Raw genomic sequence first — 23,374 nt, 5'->3', positions numbered from 1 at the left:
GTTGGCTCATAATCTGTTGATTCTGAAATGGCTCTGGATGTTACCTCTACCTGTACTTGTGTAGAACGCAAAGGTGAGGAGCATCTGAGAACCGGAGGACATCCTGGCAGTCTTAGTCCCCTGCAGCAGTCTCCACCATCTGCCCCACTCCCCCTGTCCCCATGTGTAGCTCCCGCATCCAGCGTCTGTCTGTCCACGGCCCACACTCATGTTGTGTTGGACAGTTGTGTGTTCGTGGCACAGCAGGCCAGCCTCTAGACTGAGACTCACCTTGTTTCTTTCTAACTTCATACTCTCTTTTTCATCTTGAGCTTATTTATTGAGTTAGTAAATTTCATCCGGGTGGCAAATATCTAATCTGAAGCTAATTGCGTCATAATATCTATTGTATCTTAAAATGTATTGTCTAGTAATTACTCTTTAAAAAATGATTTTGCAGGTACTATGGAAATGACAGAAGCAGCTCTGGTGAGGGACATTTTGTACGTCTTTCAGGGCATAGATGGCAAAAACATCAAAATGAGCAACACTGAAAATTGTTACAAAGTAGAAGGAAAGGTAACATAAAACCGAATTTAAAATATTCAGAAAGAAAAAAATGTCATGCAATCCAGATAGTGAGCTGTTGATTGATAAGGTGGCACTGGGATTTTGCGAATCGAGTGTGAGGTGAAATTGCACTGTGGAATCCTGGTTTCTATTTCTGTCCATTGTGGCTCGTTCAGTTTTGTTGTGGGGACCCTTTGTGATTAATGTGTGCCTCCTTTCCTCGTATCTACTGATGGGGCCGCCCCATAGCTGATTTCTGCATCCTGCTGTGTGATGGCTGAGGCACCCAGGGGACAAGGTCCCTTGGCACCTTCGGCATTGATGCAGGATTCCAGGTCAGGGGTCTTCACCCACTTTTGCTTCCTTTTTCCATAACCTGCCTTTACCATGCCCATTTCTTGTGGTGTGGGTCACACTGTGGCTTTTAGCCCTTTCACAGCGTAACTGAGATCACAGACCATCTCTGCCACACCGCAGGTCAACTGCAGGGTGGTGTGAAGGGAGCTCACTGTGCCCTTTGAGGTGCTTTCCATCATGCTGTCTGCAGGGTGGTGTGAAAGAGCTCGCCGTGCCCTTTGAGGTGCTTTCTGTCACGCTGTCACTTGATGTGCTTTCCTTCCTTTTAGTGATGGGATCTTAGTTTTAACTTTTATGTCTTGAAGCCTAAGGATTATAATATTAAAAGTATAAGTGTTTGAGAAAAATACTAGTTAAAACTCTGGTATTGGTTTTTAATGTTTAACATTTGATATATTTACTTTTTAGGCAAATCTAAGTAGGTCTTTGAGAGACACAGCAGTCAGGCTCTCTGAGTTGGGATGGTTGCATAATAAAATCAGAAGATACACGGACCAGAGGAGCCTGGACCGCTCATTCGGACTCGTCGGGCAGGTGCGTTCATGGTTCCTAGGATGCTGGGATGCCGCGCACTTTGGGAAACGCTTATTCTAGTTGAAATCTTACTGTGAAATAGCTTCTCCTGCAGCTCTTTCCAAGTAAAGCAACTTTGAGAGTCAACTGTCAGGGTCCACTCAAGAAAGTAGAAACCACAGTAGGTGCTGATGAGGACATTGAATGCAGCAGGTTGACTCAGGAGCTGCTGGAGGACTGTAAAGCACAGAGAAAATGGTGAGACAGAGCTGGCCATGGGAAGCTGGCATTGCCGGATTCCAAATGCTCAAGGAGGGCCCTGCCCAGCTGCTGCTGCCTCCTCCGGAAGGTGGAGGAGGGGCCCTGCTGGGATGGGGCCTGCTGACAGGGGACACTCCCAGCTGCATGACTCCCCAGGCAGCACAGTGAGGCAGGATTTGGGAACACTGCTGAAGCTGGAGATGGGAATCCGGCTATGGCTGTCTGCACAGCCCTGGGTGGGCACTGCTGGTGGCACAGTGCATGGCTGGGAGGGAGCTGCTGCTGCTTCTCCTCCTGGTGGAGCCTGACAGGGGGCAACCGACAGGAGCTGTGGCATCTCCACTGTCCAGCCCTTCTTCGTGGCTAAGCAACATGTGGTCTTGTCTGTAGGTTGCTTATTGGACAGTAATTACTGCCAATGAAATCTCCAAAAATTACTGACTCACAAAACAACTGTGTACTATAAGCCCAGCATAGCACAGGACTCATGGCAGTGTGGCTGGTGAGTAGGAGTGTGGCTGGGGGATAGGAATGTGACTAGTGGGTAGGAGAGTGGTGCTGCAGTGTGGCTGGTGGGCAGGAACATGACCGGTGGGTAAGAATGTGGCTGGTGAGTAGGCACGTGGTGTGGCAGTGTGGCTAGTGGTAAGAACATGGCTGGTGATTAGGCGTGTAGTGTGGAAGTGTGGCTGGTGGGGAGGAGCATGGCTGGTGGGTAAAAATGTGGCTGATGAGTAGGAGTGTGGGTGCTGGGTAAGAATGTGTGGCTGGTGAGTAGACGAGTAGTGTGGCAGTGTGGCTGGTGAGTAGGAGCATGGGCGGTAGGTGGGAGCCTGACTGGTGTGTAAGAATGTGGCTGGTGGGAAGGAGCATGGCTGGTGGGGAGAGCATGGCTAGTGGGTGGGAGTGTGGCTGGTGGGGAGAGCATGGCTAGTGGGTGGGAGTGTGGCTGGTGGGGAGGAGCATGGCTGGTGGGGAGAGCATGGCTAGTGGGTGGGAGTGTGGCTGGTGGGGAGGAGCATGGCTGGTGGGGAGAGCATGGCTAGTGGGTGGGAGTGTGGCTGGTGGGGAGGAGCATGAGCATGGCTGGTGGGGAGCGTGGCTGGTGGGGAGAGTGTGGCTGGTGAGTAGGAGTGTGGGTGCTGGGTAAGAATGTGTGGCTGTTGAGTAGACGAGTAGTGTGGCAGTGTGGCTGGGGAGTAGGAGCATGGGCGGTAGGTGGGATCCTGACTGGTGTGTGTAAGAATGTGGCTGGTGGGGAGGAGTGTGGCTGGTGGGGAGGAGCATGAGCATGGCTGGTTGGGGGGAACGTGGCTGGTGGGGAGCGTGGCTGGTGGGGAGAGTGTGGCTGGTGGGGAGAGCGTGGCTGGTGGGGAGGAGCATGAGCATGGCTGGTTGGGGGGAACGTGGCTGGTGGGGAGCGTGGCTGGTGGGGAGAGTGTGGCTGGTGGGGAAGAGTGTGGCTGGTGGGGAAGAGTGTGGCTGGTGGGTGGGAGTGTGGCTGGTGGGGGGGAGCGTGGCTGGCGGGGAGGAGCGTGGCTGGCGGGGAGGAGCGTGGCTGGTGAGTAGGCCTGTGGTGTGGCAGTGTGGCTGGTGAGTAGGAGCATGGCTGGTGGGGAGGAGCGTGCCTAGTGGGTAGGAGTGTGCTGTGGCAGCATGGCTGCTGAGTAGGAGTCACACTTTGAGCTTTGAAGCAAGGCAGCCCAGGGTTCCAGTTTGGGCTTCTCCTTTAATGGTCACATCATCTTGCACAGGTTATCTTCTGTTGGCCACAAGTTTCTTCCTGCGTAGCGTGGAGTAGTGATTACCTCCAGGATTGTGAAGATGGGGAGAGAATGTGTGTAAAGATGCTGCTCCCCAGGCTAGGGCTGTTTTCTATTCTGTTTGCCAGTCTAGTGAGTTGCTCGATGACCAGCCCCATTCTCCCTCATTGCAAGGGCAGAGAGAAGTGAGCTGGCTCTTTCTTGAGGCAGGTGGGACTGATGGGCCATCCCCTCAGCAGCCAGCTGTGATTTTAGAGTCCCTGTCCCCTTTCCCGAAGGGAGTGTTTGATCATGTCTCGGTTTATATCATCATCTTATGCAAGGGTCACTGATAAGTCCTAGTTAACTTGGTAGACATGAAGCAAAACACACACACAGAATCAATACAAGATAACTAAATAAACCGTTATGTAGATATTTTATTCCAGGAGATGGATTGATCATCACTGTAGTAGTATCATATTATGTGTTATAGCAGGGGTTCCAGTTCCTGAGCTGTGGACCAATACTGGTTCGTGGCCTGTTAGGAACTGAGCCGTACTGCAGGAGGTGAGTGGAGGGTGAGCAGGCATGACCGCCTGAGCTCTGCCTCCTGTCAGATCAGTGACGGCATTAGTTTCATAGGAGTGTGAACCCTGTTGTGAACCGTGCATTCGAGGGATCTAGGTTGCGTGCTTCTTATGAGAATCTAATGTCTAATTATCTGAGGTGGGAACAGTTTCATCCCAGAACCACCCTGCCCCCCATCCCACACTGGTCCGTGGAAAAAATGTCTTCCACAAAGCCAGTCCCTGGTGCCAAAAAGGTTGGGTACTGCTGTTTATAGTGCTGGACTTGAGAGCCTCTTCTTTTATCTCCTTATTGATTATCATAGCAGCCCTCTAAAATGATCAGGGCAAGCATTGATTGTCCCCATGTTGCAGATGTGAAAATTGAACCTCAGCAAGTGTAATTGATTTGACCAAGTTGCCCTGACTAGTAGATGGCAGATATGGACCAGGTGTGACCTGTCGCTTCTGTTCCAAAGCTGTCTCTGTTCTATTTCCATTTCCTCCTTTTTGAAGTCATTGCTCTGTGCTATCCAGTTGCTGAAGGAGTGATGGTTTATTTATCTTATTTGAAGAGCCAGCGTGTGCACTCAGTGGGGTGACTCTGTGCCCTAATTTATGCCTTGCATAATTTGTGTCCTGTGTCCATATTACCAGTGCCCCCAATTAGCCTTGGAGGTGTCCTGGCTCTAGACATACCAAGTGGAGCAAAATCATATATGAATGAAGATATTGTTTTGTAAGCATGAAACTTACATGTGCATTTAATGAATCAAGGTGGGAACAGCCTCTGCTGACCATAGGCCTTTCCCTTTGAGTGTGTGCGGTGCTGCCACACTCTACCTGCACTTGCACTCTTTGGTTGTAGACTTCTCAGAAGCGGACTCACATACTCCTGTATATAAATACTTTGATTCTACACGATGGATAATGATTATTTCTGCAGGGTTTTTTTTTTTTTTTCTTTTTTTTGAGACAGTCTTGCTCTGTCGCCCAGGCTGGCGTGCAGTGGCGCCATCTCTGCTCACTGCAAGCTCCACCTCCCAGGTTTGTGCCATTCTCCTGCCTCAGCCTCCTGAGTAGGTGGGACTACAGGCGCCCGCCAGCACGTCCGGGTAACTTTTTGTACTTTTAGTAGAGACGGGGGGGTTTCACCATGTTAGCCAGGATGGTCTTGATCTTCTGACCTCATGATCCGCCTGCCTCGGCCTCCCAAAGTGCTGGGATTACAGGTGTGAGCCACCGTGCCCTGGCCGCATATTCAGCAGGTTTTTAAAAGCTTCGATGTGTTTGTGTTTCTGCCCTCCTTCCCTGGGGGCTGGGATGGAGTTTTGGTAAAGAGTGATGCTGTGCTTGAGCAGATTCCATGTCATTTTCTCTGTAAAGATTACTGAAGAAAATTGACCTATGGTTTAATAAGCATCTTGGGCCCACCCTGTGCCAGGTACTTGCCCTAGGTTACTGCATTTATTCTTCCCTGTGTAGATGAACCGAGAGGTTCATACCATCGGGGGCTGACGCTGGTGGTGCCTCCAGCGGGAGCCCTGGATTTTGCCCCGTGGTCTGTCTCCTTCCAGACTCTAGGACGTTTCTTCTTGCACACCTCACTTTTGACGTGTTCTTTTGTGTCTACAAAATTAGTATGTTTTATGTTCATTTTTGAACTTGAAAATGTTCACATTTGTCTTAGTCCACAAACCATAAATGCAGTAAAATACACCTATAGGAGACTGATGTATTTAAAAAATATACAGAAAGTTATGCAACCTACATATTTACTTAAAACAAGTTTAAAAAACATTTTTAAAAAAAAATTTTTTGATGGCTTTTTGCTGGATAAAACAATGAGAAAGAACACAGGTTTATCCCTTGCAGGCTACTTCTGCTGTAGGCAGAGCTGCCCCCAAGCATCCTGGAGTTACATCCCACAGTTCATCCCTGAAGGCTCTTGCCACAGGACTGGATGCAGGTGTATAAGGGTGCCTCTTCTAGCTTCTGATTCCTGTTGTTTTGACCTGACTCCTTTCAGTATTTAAGATTGGAGATGTGTGGAAAAGTTCTTACTACTAATAGAGGTCAGAAGAACAAGCAGTGCAAACAGAACGAAAATTAGGGGGATTGGCATTGAGCTGCCTAATTTTTAAATTTTGTTAATTAAGAGCATGAAAGAAAATTACATTCTAACCCTGAATATTTACAGGGGATATAATCTTAAAGGATCATTCTCTAAAGTGACTGCACTTCATGAAAACTATACCATATATATATTTTTTCCATTCCTCTTCTGCAAAGTTCATGCTTTTTGTACTAAGGAACAACACTTTTTTCATGTTATTAAAATGTATATTGTGGTGATTAAGATGATTAGATTATTGACAAAACCTGAATTGAAATCTTGTCGCACCCCACCTGAACTTGATCTAAAAGCATTATACCTTTCCACTTAAAACCAGCCACTGCATAATGAGTGTGTCGTGCTTTAATTACATTTCTCTTCCACACAGAGCTTTTGTGCCGCCTTGCATCAGGAACTCAGAGAGTACTATCGATTGCTCTCTGTTTTACATTCTCAGGTAAACATTTTATTTTTATTTTTATTTCTTCATGATTCTAAGCGTTACGAAATTGAAGCTGTATAGAATGTTTTAAGTTACTTCATATATTACTTTTAAAGACAGCAATATTTTTCATAATATTATTTGTAAGATTTGAATATCAAGTTTCAGTGTATCCCAGAGCCAGTTAATTGCTAATTTTCGGAGTTCCACCAGTTAAAGGTCATTTGTAGCTTAAAAATACTATTGTTTTTTATTTTTATTTTTATTTTTTTGAGACGGAGTCTCGCTCTGTTGCCCAGGCTGGAGTGCAGTGGCCAGATCTCAGCTCATTGCAGGCTCCGCCTCCCAGGTTCACGCCATTCTCCTGCCTCAGCCTCCCGAGTAGCTGGGACTACAGGCGCCTGCCACCTCGCCCGGCTAGTTTTTTGTATTTTTTAGTAGAGATGGGGTTTCACCGTGTTGGCCAGGATGGTCTCGATCTCCTGACCTCGTGATCCGCCCGTCTCGGCCTCCCAAAGTGCTGGGATTACAGGCTTGAGCCACCGCGCCCGGCCCTCTTGTTTTTTTTTAAAGGGGACTTTGGCTTCATTTTTATGAGGATAATCATTTTCTTACATTCACTTGATATAGATTAAGAAGTGTGACCTATGTCGTTATTTGTACTTAAACATTTCTATCTTTGTTGTTTTTTAGCTACAACTAGAGGATGACCAGGGTGTGCATTTGGGACTTGAGAGTAGTTTAACACTTCGGCGCCTGTTGGTTTGGACCTATGATCCCAAAATACGACTGAAGACCCTTGCGGCCCTGGTGGACCACTGCCAAGGTCCCGTGCGCGTCTTTCCTGTGCGCGTCTGGCACTCGCTCTGTTTTAGAACTCGTTTGTAGGGTGCGCCATCCAGGCTTGCTTTTGTGTCCTGTCCTATTTTATCCTTCACGGCCATGTTGATTCAATAGGAATCGATAGATATGAACCGAGAGGGAACGTAACCAGTTGCCAGTGGGGCCCAGTATTTATACGGTGGAAGCTCGGGCTGGCATTGAGATGGAGGTGGGAAGGAGGAGGGAGGGTGTCTTGTGTTTAAAGATCTCTCTCTTGCGTGGTCCTCGGTTACCGCTCCTGACAGCGCTTGTCGCTCCCTTGGTTGCCTTTCCTTACATTTGGCTTTTTGCCTTTATTCCTCTGCGGTCAGGGACCGTGTTGGTGACTCTCGGTCAGATGTTCCCATATTTGCATGTCTTGCTTTGGCCTCTCTGTCTCTAGGTTCTGTATTGCTAGTTGCTTTCTGACATTTTTTCTTATTGTTTGTACTACCTTAGCCAAGAACCTCTTTGCCTTTTCCCTCATTTGTATCATTGAGATCCTAGTAGCAGTTACCTCTTAGGGTTGTTACGACGACATGAGATGGGCGAGCTGGCCATCTGCCGCACAAGAGTTCCCTTCTCACTGCCATCCTCTGCTCGGGGTGGTCCCCAGAGTCTGCAGGGCCCCATTGGTCGTCTTGCTGTCTGCACACCCTCCTCTCTCACCTCTTGGCATTTCCCTCAAAAAAGAGAGAAGTGGAGAGCAGTAAATAAACACCAGTGTTTTCTCCAGTTCCCAGGGCTCCTCCAGAACTGGATTCCCCCCAAATTCCTCTGTCACTTTCCGTGTCCTGCGGGCCCCTGGGGTCCTTTACTCCCCTCACTCTGCTCAGCCTGTGCGCTTGGTCTTGGCGCTGTAGGGGCTGTTATAAGAGCTGCTGTCTGATCCCCATATTCAATCTCACATCCCCACTTTGTGTACACACAGCAGAGCCATCTTCTTAAAATCAGATCCTGTCACTCCTCTCCTTAAAATCTACCGGTGGTCTAATAAAATCTTGAATTCTTAGCATAACATAAAAACTCTTCATATGCTTCTATTTCCAGACCGGATTTTTGCCACTCCCAGTCCTTCATACTGAGTAGTTCTGGCCCAGGCCCGGGGGGCCTCTTGTCTCCACGCAGAGCAGTGTTTCTCACACTGTATGTTGTAGCCAGTTAATGGGTTATAAAGTCAGTAAATAGGTTGGGTCTAGCGTATCATACCAAAAAAAATGCAAGTATTGATTCATAGAACTTTTGTTTTTCACATATATTTGTGCCCTCCTTTGCACCGTGACGCGTGAGTCTTAGTATGCCTCAAGGAAAAAAGGCATGAAAAGTCATGTGAACTTTAGATTTTGTAGCCAGCAATTTTTTTGCTACTTTTTGTTTCTGAAAAGTTCCTCAGCAGCTAAAGAGAGGAGTGACTCACAGACTTGTGTAAAGCCAGGGTTGGAGTCTGGACCTCCTGGTTTCTGAATCATGGCATGTTACTGCTGCTTCTAGGTCCAAAATAGGTATTAACTGTAAGAAAACAAATGCTCTTTATCTCAGTTACTTGGGCATCTGTGGTTAGTGTGAAGTGACTGGTATGTACTATGAGTGTAAATGTGGATGTTTTTTGTGTTTTCCCCCATTTCTCCCAGGAAGGAAAGGAGGTGAGCTAGCCTCAGCTGTCCACGCCTACACAAAAACTGGAGACCCGTACATGCGGTCTCTGGTGCAGCACATCCTCAGCCTCGTGTCTCATCCTGTTTTGAGCTTCCTGTACCGCTGGATATATGATGGGGAGCTTGAGGACACTTACCACGAAGTAAGGATCGGTGTTCGGTTCTGAGACTTGGATTTAAAAAGCATGGGCATGCAGTTATGCTGTTTCATTTTTTCCCTCGTGGTTACCATATTCTCCTAACAGGAACGCGACAGCACTTCATTTGAATACCATTTATCTTTTACACAGTGCCTTGACAAGCTGGTTAGCTCACTGAACAGCAGATGAGTTCATGAGTTCTTTGGTTAGTGGAGAATTGTCCAAGTTTATTCCTCAGCAAGGTGGCGTCACTCGTCCGAGTTTACTAGCACGTGGATGGCAAAGCAGGACAAGGCCTCCTGAGTCTTGGGGGAGTCTTCATCGCAGATTCTGCTGCTTTGCCATGATTACTTTGCAAACTCACTTTGGTGCTAACAGCTTAATGAAACAAGTTAGCTGTATATGTAGCTATTGAAATATAGTCAGTTCTGTAACACAGCATGTGCTGCTTAAAAATCACTTGTGTAGTAAATCACATGATAGAAATGATAGGGCTTTTGGTGGGAGGTAGGGTGAGGGGCACCACACTCAAAAGGTTTGTCAGTAACAAAACAACAGAAAGACAGGAATCTAACGAAAGTTGTAGTACAGTTTGACACGTTAAAGGGTTAAGAAATACATCAGCATTGCCATAAATATCACATTGGCCTTGGAAAAGCCCTGGCGTTTGCTTGTGGACGTGGGCTGTTGGGGCCGCAGCCTGTGTGTGACGGGAAGTGGCAGAGGCCTGGCCCTCTGAAACACAGGTGTGCCTGTGTGTGGGTGCTGCTGGCTGTAGTGGCCTGTGTTCTGCCGTTTCTCATGGATCAAATTGCAAATAAGCAAACGTGAAGTTTGTATTATGTTCAGTTTGTTTTCTAATTTATTGTTGGTGCTGTTACAAGTTGTTTTTAAAGCAAACGTTGGAGCAGAATGGAGTCTGGTGCTCTGTGTGCTTTTGAAAACATGGGCGGCATGGCGCATGCACATCTGCATTGGGCGAGTTGCTCAGCCTGTCTTGTAGTGCTTTCCCGACGGTGTGTGTAGTTTTTCTTTATTACTGGACACTGTTTCACGGCAGGGACAGATCTGTTTTTATCTAGCCACTCTCTTATTGATGGAGATGATGTTTTTTGTAGTTTTTAATCTTATGAACAGTATTAAAATGAACGTCCTTTTATGTGTCTCCCTGAGCATATTTATGGCCCAGTCTCAGCTCACTGCAAGCTCCACCTCCTGGGTTCACCCCATTCTCCTGCCTCAGCCTCCCAAGTAGTTGTGACTACAGGTGCCTGCCACCACGCTTGGCTAATTTTTGTATTTTTAATAGAGACGGGGTTTCACCATATTGGCCATGATGGTCTCGATCTCCTGACTTTGTGATCCGCCTGCCTCAGCCTCCCAAAGTGCTGGGAATACAGGCGTGAGCCACTGCGCCTGGCCCATGGGGGTACATATTTTATTTTATTTATTATTATTATTATTATTATTATTTTTTAATGGTGATGCATATTTTAAACTTTGATTCTGCCACGTTGCGCTCAGGAGTGCTTCTCCAGGTTGACCCAGCTATCAGCTTTCTGTTATGGTCCTCATTCCCACGTCCTTCTCAACACTTTGTATTACCCAATGTTAATAATAATATTTTCACGTAATGCACAAAATGTGCCATCTCACTGGGGTATTTATTTACATTTCCCTGATTACTAGTGAGACTGACCAGCTTTTCATGCTTATAGTTTTTTTTTTATTTCTTCTCTAATTACCTGTTATTTTCCTTTGCCCATTTTTCTTACGGATTTTTCTTTTTAGGAGTGAATCATGGATGGTTTTATATTTTCAAATTTTTATATATGGAATTGCTCTTTTAAAAAATTGTATCTTTTAACTTTTTTTCGCGTTCTTCCAAACTTATAAAAAAGTTGGAAGAATAGTACAAAGAATCATTGTACTGTTGACTGAGCCTTAACTGAGACTCCACACAAGTTTTACCATGTTTTATCATAAACTAAATTTCTCTGTGTTCTTGAATCTGTTTCTGGATTGCCTTTTTTCTGTTTGCTTTTTGTCTGTCAATGTTATTTAAATGACCCTACTCTGGGGTTTGTAATTTGGTAGAGGCAGTCCTTTTGTTCTTTTCACAATTTCTTTGTTGTTGTTTTTGCACATTTATACTTACATTATGAATTTAGAATCGGCCTGTCAATTCTGTTAAAAGTTATTTTAAACATTTTTATAGGGATTGCATATTGAATTTGGAGATTAAAAAGAGTTTTCAGGCTTCTTGTGTTCCTTTTGCTGAATGAGTTTCTTTAAAAAAAAAAAAAAAAATGGAAGCTTTGTGAGGCGTGTTTTATCTCAGTAACGGCTCCCAAAGGTTCTCAAAGCTTTTGTGAGCCTGCATCTTCCTAAACGTTAAAACCACGAGTAAACTTTTTTTTTTAACCCCTTCCTTCATTAAGATGAAGAACTGTGTCCCTTTTCCCGGGTTCTGCGTACTTGCATGCACCGCCACACACAGTTTTTTTTTTTTTTTTTTTGAGATGGAGTCTCGCTCTGGAGTGCGATGGCGCCATCTCGGCTCACTGCAGCTTCCGCCTCTGGGGTTCAAGCAGTTCTTCTGCCTCAGACTCCCAAGTAGCTGGGACTGCAGGCGCGCGCTGCCACACCCAGCTTAGTTTTTTGTATTTTAGTAGAGACTGGGTTTTACCCTGCTGCCCAGGCTGGTCTTGAACTCCTGAGCTCAGGCAGTCCACCCACCTAGGCCTCCCAAAGTGCTGGGATTACAGGCATGAACCACCGTGCCCGGCCCTGCCCTCTTAAGCTCTATATCTGTTGTTAAATCTGGGTTATTTTATATTTTTAATATTTTGTATGCAATTTGTAATAAGCCACTATCCAAGTCAAGAAATAGCACTTATCAGTACCCCTATTGTGTACCCATCGTTGTCCCCTTCTCCTTAAAGGTAAACTTTATCCTGACCTCTGACACTGTAGTTAGCTCAATTCTTATTTTAAATTTTATATAATGCTCAATGTTAAAATATATTTACATGTTGTCTATAGAGGTATATTTGGTATTCATCACTTAAGTTTGAATCCTTATTTTTAGGTTTGTTTCTGGAAAGTATTATACAATTATTTAGTTGACTTAAAGTTCTAGACCTAATTTTTCAAGATTAAATGGAGTCTTAAATTCTTGTACTATTCAGTTTTTATCATCATGATAAGGTTCTAAGGACACGTAGCTAATGGGCGTTTCCTTTGATAGAGTGAAGCTTGTCATTTTTAATGCATTTATGTTCAGTTATTCCATAATTACAGGATGAGGTGAATTTTGGAAGCCGTTTAAAAACCTGTGCAATTGATTATTTAGAATGCATATTATAATTTTAACCAAGGAAGTACAAGACTTGTACTCTGAAAACAATAGAACATTGTTGAGAAGAATGAAAAAGGCCTAAATAAATGGAAAGACATTCCATGCTTATGGACTGAAGATTTGATATTGCTAAGATGGCAGCGCTTCCCCAACATGAGACACGCTTTCAGTGTTTGATATTGTTAAGATGGCAGTACTCCCCCAACACGGGCCACACTTTCAGTGTTTGATATTGTTAAGGTGGCAGTACTCCCCCAACACGGGCCACACTTTCAGTGTTTGATATTGTTAAGGTGGCAGTACTCCCCCAACACGGGCCACACTTTCAGTGTTTGATATTGTTAAGGTGGCAGTACTCCCCCAACGCGGGCCACGCTTTCAATGTTTGATATTTTTTTTTTTTTTTTTTTTGAGACGGAGTCTCGCTCTGTCGCCCAGGCTGGAGTGCAGTGGCCGGATCTCAGCTCACTGCAAGCTCCGCCTCCCGGGTTTACGCCATTCTCCTGCCTCAGCCTCCCGAGTAGCTGGGACTACAGGCGCCCGCCACCTCGCCCGGCTAGTTTTTTTTTTTTTATTTTTAGTAGAGACGGGGTTTCACCGTGTTAGCCAGGATGGTCTCGATCTCCTGACCTCGTGATCCGCCCGTCTCAGCCTCCCAAAGTGCTGGGATTACAGGCTTGAGCCACCGCGCCCGGCTTAATGTTTGATATTGTTAAGGTGGCAGTACTCCCCCAACACGGGCCACACTTTCAATGCAATTTCTATCAAAATTCCAACAGCCTTTGCAGAAATGGAAAAGCTGATCTTCAAATTCACAAGGAAGTGCAAGGAGCCTTGAGGCCAAACAGTCTCGTAAAAGAACAAAGTTGAACAAACTTTCTGATTCTGATTTTAAAACGTGCTACAATGCAGGGTAATCAAAACAATGAGATACTGGCATGATAGACCTCTGGGTCAGTGGGATAGAAGCGAGAGCCCAGAAGTACATCGTCATTTTGATTGATTTTCAGTAAAGCTGCCAAGATGACTCAATGGGGAAAAAGCCTTTTCAGCAAAGGACTACTGGGACAACTGGATAGCTGCATGTAGAAGAATGCGTTGGGATCTGTCGCACACCGTCTGTCAAGATGAACTCAAAATGGATCAGACACCTAAATTTAAGTGCCAAAGTTATAAAACTTAGAAGATATTGTGGTAAATCTTTGTGACCGTGGATTTGGCAGCAGTTTCTTAGATATGTCACCAAAAGCATGAGCAATGAAAACAAGTAAATCAGACTTTATCAAGATAAAAACTATGTACATTAAAGGGCACTTTTGAGAAAGTGAAAAAACCACTCACAGAGTAGGAGAAAAGTTTATCCAAATCGCTTACCTGATAATGGTCTAGTATCCCAAGCAACTCAACAAGAAAAACCAGTTTAAAAAGGATGCAAGAAGGTATTTCTCCAAAGAAGATACAGAAATGGACAATAAGCACAGGAAAAGATCATCGTTAGAGGGAAATGCAAATCAAAACCACAATTAAATACCACTTCACGGCCATTAGGTTCGTTAACAAAAACAAACCAACAGCCAGAAAATAACAAGTGTTGGCAAGGATTTGGAGAAATTGGAAACTGCATCATTGCTGGTAGAAACACAGAATGGTGTAGCCACTCTGGAAAGCAGTTTGGCAGTTTCTAAAAATATGAAATATGGGTTTACCATGGCACCCAGCAGTTCTACTATTAGGTGTGTACCCACAGAAACAAAAACACGCATTCATCTAAAAACTTGTCTAGGAACATTCATAGCAGCGTCATTTATAGTCAAAAGTGAAAACAGCTCCAGTGTCCATCAACTGATGAATTGATAAATAAAATGATGTATATACACACAATGGAATATTATTCAGCCTTAACAAAAAAATGAAAATCTGATACTTGCTACAGTGTGGATGAACCTTGAGAACATTGTGCTCTGTGAAATCAGCCAGACACAGAAGGCCATATATTGCATGATTCCATTCGTATGACGTGTCCAGAATTGGCAAATGCATAGAGATAGAAAGTAGTTAATGTTGTCAGGGACTGGGGGTGGGGAGGCAGAGAGGAATGAATGCCTGCTTAATGGATACGGAGTCTCTCTCCAGGCTCATGAAAATGTTCTGGAGTTAGATCATAGGAATGGTTGCATGACCACATGGTAAATATACTAAAAGCCACTGAGTTGCCCACTTTAAAATGGTGACTTTTATATTATGTGATTTTCATCTCAATTAAAAAAAAATGTAGAAGTTCTGAAAACAAATGCTTGGTGAGGGATGCCAGCTATGGTAGCTGCTGTGGCTCTTTCCTGGGCCTTCTGCCTCCCTGCTGGGTTGAGGTGCTCCGGTTCACCAGTGGAGTCACCGTGCCTAAGTAGAGCTCTGTAGCTCTCAGGCTACACATCTGTTTGGCCATACATGGGGCTTCGCAGGAGTTTTAATGTGGACTGATAGGGGCATGAGGATTCCCAAAGTCCCGCGGTGTGTCTGCTGTGCACTGAAACTTGAGGACCCCTGGCCTACCCACCCTCCGATTCCCTGCAGCAGCCCCCAGAGTCGGGCGGGGACCTGCAAAGTTAGTTCTAAAATTGAGGTGATGGGAGGGGGCTGAGTTCAGAGTGCCACCTCCTTCCACACCAGCTCTGCACACTCACCTCCCTTCCACACTCACACTCCTCTGTGCAGTAATGCAGGCTCCACGAAATTCCCTTGCAGGGAAAGGGTGGGAAGAGAGTGAGGGATAAACGACTGCAAATTGGGTGCAGTGTATACTGCTCGGGTGATGGGTGCACCAAAATCACACAAATCACCGCTAAAGAATTTACTCATGTAACCAAACACCACCTGTTTCCCCAAAACCTATGGAAATAGAAAATTAAAAAAAAAATCTCGTAGGAAGAACTCTGCTTTACCTAGTATGTCCACACTGAGTGTCACATCAGTGATGTGGTGATATGCAGGCTTATTTTTAAATAAATAAATAAGTGTCCACATCAGTGATGTGGTGATATGCAGGCTTATTTTTAAATAAATAAGTGCCACATCAGTGATGTGGTGATATGCAGGCTTATTTTTAAATAAATAAATAAGTGTCACATCAGTGATGTGGTGATATGCAGGCTTATTTTTAAATAAATAAATAAGTGCCACATCAGTGATGTGGTGATATGCAGGCTTATTTTTAAATAAATAAATAAGTGCCACATCAGTGATGTGGTGATATGCAGGCTTATTTTTAAATAAATAAATAACATTTAACACATTAAGAAGGGTTAGTGCCTATTTCAAAACACCTGCAACAGCTTAACATCTGATGTGAAATGTGTGGCTCCTGTTGTGACAAAGGCACAGGTACTGTGGTTTGTTAGTCACATTTATAATTGAAGGAAGAGGTACATTTCAGATAGAGGTTAGTGAGGTTAGTGAAAGTAAAGATGAGATGAGTTTTCCTCCCGAGTCCACAGACCCGTGCTGTGCTGTCTGTCTGTCTGTTCCCAAGTGGGAACAGGACCCAGGGTTTTTCTCTGACCTGGGCTTTTGCAAACACGAGAGATGCATGGGCTGGGCATGGCGCTGGTGTGAGAGCTGCACTTTCTGTAGTGACCCGGTGCCTGAATTCACCTTGACCTCCAGTTCCTCCTGCCTGGGAGTCGGAGGATACCTGTTGAATGGGGACGCGGTGCATCTCCCTCTTGGCTGTGTCTGTACTACTGCTACTGCCTACTGCTGTTCCTCAGGGACTTCCTTACACTGGGCTCCTGCCAGTCTCCGGGACCTCGATCTCTTTGTTGATGGCCCAGAGAAAAACTTCTAGATGACATCTGAGCTTTGCTGTGTCTGCTGTGGTGTCATTGAAAGCTGCCTCTAAGTCTAACATCTGGGATTTTACTTTTTAACAATAAAAAGGATATAGACCTTTAGCCCACTAGTGCTAAGAATGGTATCTAAATTTTATTTTGCTTTTATTTTTATTTTATTTCTATCTTGTATATTTGCAAAGGCAGACAAAAATAGAGGGCTATAAGAGTTTGGAAGGTATTCTGAATGATTAAGTTGGAAAGCACTTTCAGCATTTGGGAAAAGTTTATATTTTTTGCTCTTAAATGTAAGTACTGTGAAAGTAAACCAAGTTTTTCCATTGTGTTACTACTATCTAGAGAAGCTGCATGGTGAATCCTTTCTGTAACTAACCCGGCTTCTTCCCCCGTAAACTGAAGGTAAACAAGTTATGCCAATATATTCAAGTTACAGGCAAAACCACTCGGTTTCCAGTTGCCTTTTGGATAGTAAAGATTAGGTGCTTGAACTAGCAGCAAGAAAAGATGGGACAAGTTAAAATTAAACTCTCTTGCTTTCAAAATTAGATTTCCAGACTTGATTCACATGTTTACTTAAATGCTGTGATAATATTCTAAAACTCTACGTCCTTGAATTTGAAGATCCACAAAGTATGGATAAGACAGAATATCTCTGGATCTATTTAGCACCCTTGCTGTGTTACCGAAATTTAAAAGTTTACCGTATAAAATATCTTACTCTTTTGGAATTTTTATGCCATACCTCTTAAAATATTGTAATTATAAGTTTACCTTGTAAATTATCCTTTGTTGTACAGAGTATCTGACCAATTTACTCATTCTTCTGGTCCAGTTGCCATTTTATTTATTTTTATTTTTTTCGAGACGGAGTCTTGCTCTGTTGTCCAGGCTGGAGTGCAGTGGTGTGATCTCGGCTCACTGCACGCTCCACCTCCCGGGTTCACGCTATTCTCCTGCCTCAGCCTCCGGAGTAGCTGGGACTAGAGGCGCCTGCCACCATGCCCGGCTAATTTTTTTTTTGTATTTTTAGTAGAGACAGGGTTTCACTGTGTTAGCCAGGATGGTCTCCATCTCCTGACCTCGTGATCCGCCTGCCTTGGCCTCCCAAAGTGCTGGGATTACAGGCGTGAGCCACCGTGCCCAGCCCATTTTATTTTATCTAAGTATGGCCTTAGGAGAAATCTCTTGGTAGCTGCCTGCATGATTGGCAAGTTGAAGTTGGAATTTTTTATGGTTTGTATTAGTGGATCTGATTTTTAGAAGTTGCTTGCTAAGAAAATTACCCTCTTCATTTCTGTTTTTAGTAGGGAGGCCTTGGCATTTGTCCAGCAATTAATGAAAAATCATGGTACAATTATGTTTTATTTTTTTTCTTAATTCTTTCTGCGTTTGACATAATGGTGAAAATTAAAGAACCTTGAGTGGAAAATGCCTTAGCAGAATAAAAGCGTATAGCAATTATATTCTGACCTTGGTTTTTTTCCCCTCTATAACTATATATTTTTTCACAGAGTTAATTATATTCGAAAGCGTACCCAGGCTCTCTGCTTGCTATGAGATGTTTGCTGCTAGAGTGATTGCGTGCTACTTTGCCCTTAGATGAAGCAGTGCTTTCATAACTTCTAAAGATGCCTGAATTGCCTGAGATTTTTTATGGTTTAAATGAAGTTTTCTTTATTGTTCATACTGATAGAAATCCAGCTGTACTCCAACTATTAGGATAAATTAGTGTGTTGTCTGTAGAAACGAGCTCTTCCAACGGAATAACAGACATACAATTTATATGCAGTTACTCTAATCTGTAGTATGGCAAGGTACAGAGCAGTCCCAGCATGAGCACGGTGACTTAGTCGCTGCTGAGATTACTCACGGAGGCTTATTTCTATCATGGAGAATGTAATTCTATGTTAAGGTGATGACGCCTCCGTGATAGTACTGCTGTTTACCCCGAAAGGTAATGTAGATCACAAAAGTCTAAAATAAATCAGTGAATGCTTCAGTCATTTAAATTGATACTTAAAGATAAGACATTTTAGTTGAAAATAAATGTAGCAGCCTCTTCCCTATGGTCATAAACATGTTGGCACTTATTCATGTGCCTACTTATGCAGGAGATTGGCTTAACATAATTGATACTGTCTAGCCCTTAAAAGATCAAATAGAAGATCTTGACATCGTTAAAATTTAGTTTCCTGAAATACTTACTCTTGGAAGTAGATTTCTGTGAAAGAAAAAAATTCATTTTTAGTTGGTTGCCCTGGGAAAATGATGTTATTTAAAAAAACAACAATTTACTGGTAGCGTGTGTTCAGTGTTTGGCTAGAATTACTTGATTATTAAACTATTTTTTTTCTAATAGAAAAATATTTGCAGTTTAAACGGTGTTGATCACATAAGCACATACAGAGGATGAAGTTAAAATTTTCAGTAACCCTGTCAGGACCAGACACATTCTGTTAATATTTGTATATACCAATTTTTTTCTGTGCATTTGTATGGATCATATGCATAGTATTTTGCCAACTTATTTTGTTGAAATAAATAATGAACATTATTTATGCCATTAAATATTTTTTTGACACCAAGGCTTACTAAAATGATCTCTGAAACTCTATTTTGTGAATATAATCGTCCCGTGGTATACGAGGGGAATTGGTTCTAGGACCCCTGTGGATACCAAATTCCACAGGTACTCATGTCCCGTAGTCAGCCCTGTGGAACCTGTGGGCTGGGAAAGCGGGCCTCCCGTACGAGTGAGTTTCACACCCCGAGGAGGCTGTGTTTCTGTGTGTGCTGTTGGCTGTAAGTGGATCCGCACAGTTCGGATTGGTGTGATTCAAGGGTCAGCTGTATATGCGATTTTCTCCTGGGAAGAACCACACTTTTCATCAGATTATTGGAAAGGGCTGTGGTAGTTAAGAACAATCTATTTTTAATGACTACATGGTAATATTTTGTAATTCATTTATGTATTCCCTTGTTTTTAAGACATTTAGCATAGCATATTGGAAGTATAGTATATGCTGATGAAGAATATTTTATTCCAGTAATGCAAGTATAGCATTTTATTCAGAGTTTATTCATATTCACAAATGAGACTGTCCTATAATATTTTTGGTATTTTTCTAATCACATGTGCTAGTGCCAGTTTCATGAAATCAACTGAGGCCATCCTGTATGTATTTCTGTGGCCTGCAATACGTTAAGCAACCTAAGAATTATGTCTTAAAAAGTGTTAGTAGCCCTGTGCCTTAGTGATAGCATTTTATATTTCCAGTTTCTTCTGAAGATACTGTTTTCAGGGTCTCCTCTCTCTTGCTTCTTGGGTTACTTTTGACCATTACATTTTGCTAAGAAATGGTTAATTTTGTATTGCCATGTAATTTTTACAGAAATTCAGGATTTATGGAAAGATCACCAAAAAGGCACTTGGGGTGTGATGCGACTGAAATGTGTTTCACCGCCTGACTGGAGGACTCAGCCATGCATCCCAGGGCAGTGCTGAGTCTTAGGCCTTCCAGCTTTTAACTGAAAATACTGCCAAGTGCTGAGGTCATGGTCCCAGTGCCATTTCTCCCTCAAAGGAAGTAGGGCTCCTTGGAGAAGTGGCCGATTCTAGGTATTGGGAGAAACAGAGCTAAGCCTGCATCACGATCTATAGCAGAAAAGCAGGGCAGATCACTCGGGTCCAGTGTGAAGGACTCAGGAGCAGCTTGAATTGGCTCCCCCTTCCCACATAGGAGATGGGGAGCCCCAGGAAGCACATAATTGTGATATGCTTCAATCCACACTCTCATGATAATTAAAAGCAAATTGGTTATCGTTGGAGAATGTAAACAGAGGCATTATCAGATGCTTCCTCAGCATTTTTTGATATAGTCAAATGGTTTCCTCTTTTAATCTGTTGATATAATTGATTATGGTGATATTAACAATTCCTGATGAGGCACCCTTAGCTCAGAGGAAAGGATGGTGTATTCATTAAATGGGGCTGGCCTAGCCAGTAAAGAAAAAAATGCCATCTAGGAGAAAACAGTAGACCTCCCCCTTATAACATACTGTGTGCCAAGATTATACCAAGTTCCAGAGGAATTAAAGATCTAGGTAATAGGCCAGGCATGGTGGCTCCTGCCTGTAATCCCAGCACTTTGGGAGGCTGAGGCAGGCAGATCGCTTGAGCTCAGGAGTTTCAGAGCAGCCTGGGCAATATGGTGAAACCCTGTCTCTACCAAAAATACAAAAAATTAGCCGGGCGTGGTGGTGTGCTCCTGTGGTCCCCGTTACTTGGGTGGCTGAGGTGGGAGGATGGCTTGAGCTGGAGAGGCAGATGTTGCAGTGAGCCAAGATTGTGCTGGTGCACTCCAGCCTGGGCCAGAGAGTGAGACCCTGTCTCAAAAAAAAAAAAAAAAAAAAAAAAAAAAAGATCTAGGTAATAAAAATAACTCAATAGAAATACTGAAAGAACATGATGGAGAATATTTTCACAATCTAGGAATGGGAAGATCTTAGGAAGACAGGAAACTCAGAAACCATAAAGGAAGACAGACATTTATCTGTATATAACAAAAAATAGAACCAAAATATGGACCATACTATAAACAATGGCAAATGATCAACTTGGAAAAATTAAATCTCTACTATTTAATGATTCACAAATGATCACTGTTCCTAATGTACAAAGAATTTTTGTATATTGATGAGAGAACAAAATGAATAGAAAGATGGGTCAAGGGCATGAAAAGACCATTCACAGGAGAAGAATGGTAAATGGCAGTTAGAACTATGAAAATATGCTCAGCTTCGTTTTTGGTTAATGACAGCAATATAGGATAACCATGATTCCACCTAACTGGCAAAATCTAAAATGAGCCAGGATTGCAAAAACAGGACATCCTGCCCCTGGGAGCGTCAGTCTACACAGCTGTGTGGAAAGGAAACCTGGCATTGTCTGTAAAAGCTACTTCAATTCAGCAGTTGTGCTTTCATAAAACAAGTTTAGAAATAAAAGCGCTAGTCTGTTAGGGTGTATGACTGAAAAATGAGAATGGCCTCATTGTTGCAGTGGCAAGTAAACTGGAAGAAGCAGCCACTGAATTTTCTCCTTACTGCTCGGTTTCCTTTCTAACAGCCGTGCTGTAGGTGCCCATCAGGGTCAGGGCAGGGGAGCTGCGTGCCAGTGAGGAAGAAAGCTCCTGGGCACAGATGGTTCCCCGGGGAACCACACAGGGGTCCCTTCTACAGTGCCACCTGGCTGGTGCTGGCCCCTTGTACACGTGGGTACATGTACAGCAAGGTCTGCCCATAGAGCTTGGGACTTGTCTGTGAACAGAGGACGCCAGCCTGGGCCCCTCTGTGTTCCAGGCTTTGGGGCTCTGCAAAAGAGAGACTGCAAGGGCAGGCAGACTGATGGGAGGAGACAGCTGCTGCCTGTGAGGGAGGGAACCCCAAATGCCTGCGCTGTCACTGAGGAAGAGCTCCGTGCGGCCCAGGAAGCCTCAGTGTTAGGCTGCAAAGGCTCTAATGGACGTTCTGAGTCTCCAAGGAAGACATAACTTGTTTTTGTTACACTTTAGTTTTAAAAGTTTAGGAAATACATAGTTCAATTTAGAGAGATTTCTGTTTCATACACATTTTATTGTATAAATGGGTAAGAGTCTCTGTGTCTGGAGAACTTGGCTTTCTAGAATAACTTATTCTTTGATGTTGCTGTTGGTTAATGTTTTGCCATAAATATCACTCTTTAATGTTTCCATGCCCCTTCACTTTCAGTTTTTTGTAGCATCAGATCCAACAGTTAAAACAGATCGACTGTGGCATGACAAGTATACTTTGAGGAAATCGATGATTCCTTCGTTTATTACGATGGATCAGTCTAGGAAGGTAGGATTAGAAGAGATTTTTGTGATTTTGATGTTTTATGGCTATGTATACTTAGATTATGTGACAAAACCAATTTTCATAAAACTTCATGCGTTTTGAGATTGTTAATGTTCTGGAGATGAAGTAAGTGCATGTTAATTGAATACATCAATATAGTATGTGTTCAGTGTATCTTTGAGTTACTGGAATTCGCTCCATACTGTAGCGGGTGCTCTTGTTACTTTTCAATCAAGAGTCAATTTGTCACTTAGGAATATTTGCAGATTTGGGCAATCGTTTTAAATTTACATAAAGGTAATCATAGAATATTTTTCTTTTTAGGTCCTTTTGATAGGAAAATCAATAAATTTCTTGCACCAAGTTTGTCATGATCAGACTCCCACTACAAAGATGATAGCCGTGACCAAGTCTGCAGAGTCACCCCGGGACGGTACGATGATGCTGGTGGGGTGGTGATGATGGCGATGGTGTGATGATGATGTGAGGACGGTGATACGGTAACAGTGATGATGATAATGACGTGGTGATGGTGTGATGATAGGGATGATGGGGATGTGATTATAATGGTGTTGGGGATGGGTGGTGGTGATGGTGTGGTGGTGGCAGTGATGGTGGTGGTGATGGTGATGATGGTGAGGTGATGGTGTTGGGGATGGGTGGTGGTGATGGCGTGGTGGCAGTGATGGTGGTGGTGATGGTGATGGTGTGATTATGGTGAGGTGACGGTGTTGGGGATGGGTGGTGATGATGGCGTGGTGGTGGCGGTGGTGATGGTGTTGGGGATGGGTGGTGATGATGGCGTGGTGGTGGCGGTGGTGATGGTGATGGTGTGATTATGGTGAGGTGACGGTGTTGGGGATGGGTGGTGATGATGGCGTGGTGGTGGCAGTGATGGTGGTGGTGATGGTGATGATGGTGATGGTGATGATGGTGAGGTGACGGTGTTGGGGATGGGTGGTGATGATGGCATGGTGGTGGTGGTGATGGTGATGGTGTGATTATGGTGAGGTGACGGTGTTGGGGATGGGTGGTGATGATGGAGTGGTGGTGGCGGTGGTGATGGTGATGGTGTGATTATGGTGA

At 43.9% G+C, this 23,374-nt stretch overlaps 1 protein-coding gene across 1 annotated transcript in view; it reads left to right on the top strand.

Moving 5' to 3' along the window:
* TUBGCP3 (tubulin gamma complex associated protein 3) overlaps positions 1–23,374 on the top strand; it is a 94,179-nt gene that overhangs the window by 31,843 nt on the left and 38,962 nt on the right. Inside the window, exons 7-13 of the mRNA XM_010360087.2 lie at positions 440–558; positions 1,315–1,440; positions 6,496–6,564; positions 7,243–7,375; positions 9,042–9,208; positions 22,181–22,291; positions 22,613–22,721. Of these exons, the coding sequence (XP_010358389.1) occupies positions 440–558; positions 1,315–1,440; positions 6,496–6,564; positions 7,243–7,375; positions 9,042–9,208; positions 22,181–22,291; positions 22,613–22,721 (834 nt within the window). The remainder of the gene's footprint in view (positions 1–439; positions 559–1,314; positions 1,441–6,495; positions 6,565–7,242; positions 7,376–9,041; positions 9,209–22,180; positions 22,292–22,612; positions 22,722–23,374) is intronic.

Source organism: Rhinopithecus roxellana, chromosome 18 (genome assembly GCF_007565055.1).
Source record: "Rhinopithecus roxellana isolate Shanxi Qingling chromosome 18, ASM756505v1, whole genome shotgun sequence".
NCBI classification, from domain to species: Eukaryota; Metazoa; Chordata; class Mammalia; order Primates; family Cercopithecidae; genus Rhinopithecus; species Rhinopithecus roxellana.
Note: the sequence above shows the minus strand (reverse complement) of the source record. Positions and strands in the feature narration are given on the sequence as shown.